Source organism: Cryptomeria japonica, chromosome 1 (assembly GCF_030272615.1).
Source record: "Cryptomeria japonica chromosome 1, Sugi_1.0, whole genome shotgun sequence".
In the NCBI taxonomy this organism is placed as follows: Eukaryota; Viridiplantae; Streptophyta; class Pinopsida; order Cupressales; family Cupressaceae; genus Cryptomeria; species Cryptomeria japonica.
Genome location: NC_081405.1, coordinates 597,168,265 through 597,173,346, shown reverse-complemented (window position 1 = coordinate 597,173,346; position 5,082 = coordinate 597,168,265). Strand labels below are relative to the sequence as shown.

Here is a 5,082-nt window from a genome sequence, read left to right as displayed (position 1 = left end):
CATAACTCCATTCTTCAACCTATAATGAGAGAAACATGTTGGATTTGGGGTCACAAGGTCTATGATTATGGTCATTCAATTAAGGAGAATGGTATGGACAAATGGGTGTGGAACTCTCTAGACCCCTTGGTTTTAGCCCAAAATTAGAAAGACCACCTTGTCGATATTCTGAAGAATCGAATAATTCATCCATCCCCGGACGAGGACATCATTAGATGGTGTGGCTCTTCTAATGGTAAGTATAAGGTATGTTTTGGCTATAAATTGAAAGAAGCCGTAGTAGATAAGAAGGATTGGTCGGTTAGGCTGTTTTGGCACAATCATCTACTTCCTAAAGTAGGCTCCTTTGCTTGGATGGATTTTCAGAGGAAAATCTTAACCAATGAAAGACTCCTTAAATTGGGTATTAATGGGCCTAGTAGATGTGTATTATGTTGGAATCAAGAGGAAACAATTGATCACCTTTTGCTACACTGCAATTTCTCCAGCAACTATTAGTGGCATTATATGGGTAAGTTAAATCTGGTATGCCCTTTTCTGAAAGGTTTGGGTGATTGGTTTCTACTATGGCCTAAATCAAAATGCAAGGCGTTACTTGGGGACTTATTTGTTATCCAACCCTCACTGATGATTTGGGAAATTTAGAAAGAAAGGAATCAAAGAATTTTCTAGGATAAAGAGATGGGCCAGTTAGCCCTCTGTGGGAAAATTGAGAACCACCTGGTTGAGCTCCTAAACAAAGCGGCCAAGTCCAAAATGCTGAAAAAGAATCTATACACTGACTGGGATTGGAAGTTAAAGCTTGCATTTCCAAATTTGATCATCCCCTTGCTTTTCGGAAATGGTAATCCTAAGATACCAGTTAATCCAAGATTGGATGTTAAATGGGAGGCCCCAGAACCAGGGTGGCATAAGATTAACTTCGATGGTGCCTTTGCAGGGAATCCGAGGCGTAGTGGAATTGGATGTTGTATTAGAGATTCTGAAGGCATCTGCATTAAGGAAATTTCTAAAGACATCGGTTTGGCCACTAACAATGAGGCTAAATTTCGAGCGACATTAAGAGGTTTGCAATTGGGGTCTGAGTTGGGGATAAAAAGAATCCATTTGGAACGTGATTCATTAAATGTTATCAATATTGTTCATAGTAACCATACCCCTAGTTGGCTTCTCAACCTATGGCTTCGACCTATGGTGGGTTTGCTTGAGACCTTTAAAGGTTTTCAGATTAGCCATATCTATAGAGAAGGCAATTTGGAAGCAGACAGACTATCTAAGATGGCAATTGTAGACGGAGGTCTTGATCCAGGTATACGGCTTAGGCATAGATAAATCTTAATTGTAGCAATTATTATGGTTTAATGTTGCATTTATTTTGGCAGAGGAATGAACTGCTTTGGTTCCTCGATGTTTTGGTTTCTACCGGTTGAGAGTACATACCAGGGGATGTACTCTTACCGGGTATGGGTCTCCCTTTGATAGTGGTTTTCTGGCCCCTACCGGTAGGGGTATCTATCCCGACTACCCAGTCTTTACCAGTTGGCATTGTTGTTGTTTACATAGGCCTCTTGCACTTTTCCCCCAACTGGTAATTTTAATGCTCCGGTTTAGGATCTCTTCGAGGTTACTCCAGTGTCGTTGTTGATGCTGCCAGAACAATAATCTAGCAAATTTCTGATAAGCGGCTGCATTCGGTTCTCTCTTCAGACACCTAGTTTGGATTGAGGCACATCTACATTTTGATTATGGTGATTAATATAGCGCAAGTGATACAACCGATCTTGTTCTAAGTATGAATGTTTGTGCCCCCAATGGTATTGGCCCCTACCGGTTGGTAGTTCTTACCGAGAGATGTATTCTTATCAGCCTCTTGATTATCCCCCACCGGTATTCTTTATGATTCTGGTAATATGATCTTATCGGGGTCATTAACTCAAGCTCCGGTTTAGATATTGTCAGAAGATATCTAATTTCCATCATTACTTTTAGATATGATAAAGCCAGACGATGACTAACATCAAAGAGGCAATCAATTGCGATTAAGATGGCATGCTTAAGATGTACCTTGTTTGTGCGAAGTAATTTGGCTCACTTAGCTAATCTCTCAAGCTCCTCAACCTTTATGAGTTGGCAAGATAAATAAAGGATGACCTGCTTATTTTTAACATATCAAACTCTTCCCATTTCTTGCTCTGTTTCTTACAATGGAAACACCAATTTTGTTGGAGGCAACCTGCCGTCAGATGGCATTCCTAGGCAAAATCTCTGATAAGCGCCTGCAATTGGTTCTTTCCTCGAGTCACCCTTTGATTCTGCATCGTGTTAAAAGAATTTTGGGGGAGGAATTCCTTAATGCATACCACAGATACAGAGCTAATATAGACATCCCGACTTTCTTCCTAGCAATGCTGCTCTATATGGGGACTAGCAAGCAAAGGGCGAAGCTTCTCACCGAAATGGTGTTTGAGCATCACTTTCTTGGGGAAATTGACGCGGTATTGGATAATGTTGATGGCAATCTCAGATTGCCCTTTCCCCAAAATTATTATATGAGTTTGGGTAATGGTGCGAAGGTGCGGAAAACAGTGATTGTAACCTCTCTTGACTTCAATGCCTTGGAAGCCTCTTGGCCTATTATTACCAGAAATATTGAGCTCCTTTGCAAGATTGTCAGTATACTGCCTAGCTTCACGGTTGCCTGGAGAAGCACCTATATCTAGGAGGAAGGGCTCTTGAGTAGAGAAGACATTGGTATTATGGCCAACGGGGACATAGTTGAAGGCAACTCTTGGGGGCTTGGTCGTGGAGAAGAGTGGATTCCAAATGATGATTGCCACCCCTGGGAAAAAGTAGAATCATTGGCCCATGCTGCTTGTAGGAATGATTGCCCGATAATTTTGGATGCAACTACTATTCCTACTCTCGGTACCAAGGACCCAGATTCAAGTGCAGAAGAATCCTCATTTCCATGTTCATTTTCATGCGTTGTTTAGTTGATTGTAGGCCTTTGGTTTAACTAAAATTTTTCTCCTCTGGTTGTTTTCTCCTAGCTTTTTAGCATCTCAGCCAGCGTGGCTGGCTTTTTTTGTATTTACTGTTGGAGCAATGGTAGGGGGTTTTCTTACTGGTTCTTTCCCCCTACATCTCTTTCTGAACCAGTTATGTATTTTTCAAGTTTTGATTAATACAAGGGTGCTGCCCCTCTGCAGTTATTAATCTATTAAAAAAAATTAAAAAAATTCTCTTAAAATTATTTAAAATAATTTTTTTTAAATTACCAAAATTTTGATACTTTATCGTAGAGGAGTGAAGTAAATAATTCATGCTTTCACCTCTATGTTTGATTCAACATTATGTGGGTGTCCCTAATGCATGATTGTATCACATAGTTTAGTTTTATAATGCCCTTTCTATTTGTATCTTGGAGATGTATAGATCTCGACCTTGGTTTGACTATGTATCCAAGGATGTGCAGGTTGTGGTTGTATTTTGTCTCCTGAGTGATTATTCTATGTTACGGTTCAGTGTGTTTATGTTGCCTTTATGATTCATGGTGTGTATGGACCACTAACATGTATGGGATGAGGATCCCTCAGCTCGTCGATCGTCGATATTATTACATTAAGATGCATGTATACTATTGTGCCAAGTTCCTTGTGGGGACCTGATATATTCTTTTGTGATGATAGTTCATGTGATGTATGGGAGATGGTATTATACTTGACTTTATTATGATTTAATTTAATGATGTGTGATATATTGGTTTAATGTGGATTAAATGTGATTATGAAGTTATGACGTTTTGAGATATTAATATTCATGTTGAAATGAAATGATAAGGTGACTTATATCAGATAAATGAAATGAAATTAAATATGTTGTTGAACCTCATTGGGTGATTTTACGATGCTTTGACTATTGTCTACATGCAAAGGTACACTTGACATTTGTGGAGTGATTATAGGTAAAGTGTATTTCTTCACCTGGCTTCACAAGTTTGAGTTATACCCCAACGATGGTAATATGAGAGATGTCATATTGGCTTTAATTATTTGACCCTAACCATGTACTCAGTTCGAGTATGATTTCCCTTTGTTTAGCTATATAATTACCTCATATAGTGTGGTTGGTAGCATTCCAAAAACTCTAATCCCTATGTGGATGCCTAGTAAATGAGCATATGAGTATTTTATGTGAATTCATATTTTCATAAATTTAAAATTGAAAAATACTCTTTGGTTTTAAAATCACCATACAATGCTAAAATTGAAATGTGGACTATATGTGGTTGTTCATTATGTTTTTGAAAAAAATGGGGCAAATGAATTGGTTGGAAATGGAAAAGTAACTATATTATTTATCTATGATTCAAAATTATGAAAAAGTGTTTTGGGGGTTAAAAGCAAAATAGAGTTCATTTTTATACTTGGCATATTTTGGGAGAGAAAATGGAGAGGGAAAACCCTCTTGGGAAGGAAATTTAATTTGTTCATTGTGGGAGCAATCGAGCACCGAATTGCATGGGGATAGTTGCAATTGGATAGAAATGGGAATGTGAAGTGATGTGGACTGCATTCTTGAGTGCTCTCGTGGCTTGTGTTCAAAGTGCCTTCCAGTTAAAATTAATGATGTGAAATGAGGTATATTTTTAAATTTTTCATTATAAATTATTTTAATTGTTTTGGAAGTTTACAATTGCATTGCGAAGATGTTAGCATTCATTCTTGCCCTTCATTTCATTTAAATTGGTAGTGTAGGAATTTATTTATGAAAATCTTGTGTATTTTCTTTCTTAAATAAAGAGTTACCATGCCCAAATTTTCATAAAAAGTTGAAAATGTGAATTTTGTGTAGAAAATGGAGGTGTTGGAAACTTTTAAACCAAAAGAAAAATTCTTTATTTTCTAAAATTTTAAATTTTGAGTTACTTTAATGGAGTTTTTGAGAAAATTATGGTTTTTGTGTTGAATGAAATTTGAGGAAAAAGTGAATTTGATGCATTTTATGATTGATTATTATGTGGAGGTATTGATATGCCTTAGAAAATGTGAAATTTGATCCATTTTAGATAATGTCACATGT

General features: G+C 37.3%; 1 protein-coding gene across 1 annotated transcript; it reads left to right on the top strand.

Annotated features, from left to right (window-relative positions):
- Positions 1 to 681: 681 nt before the first annotated feature.
- On the top strand, positions 682 to 1,332 carry LOC131858153 (uncharacterized). The gene has a single exon (XM_059211232.1). The coding sequence runs from the start codon at positions 682 to 684 to the stop codon at positions 1,330 to 1,332; it is 651 nt and encodes a 216-aa protein (XP_059067215.1).
- The last annotated feature ends 3,750 nt before the right edge of the window (positions 1,333 to 5,082 follow it).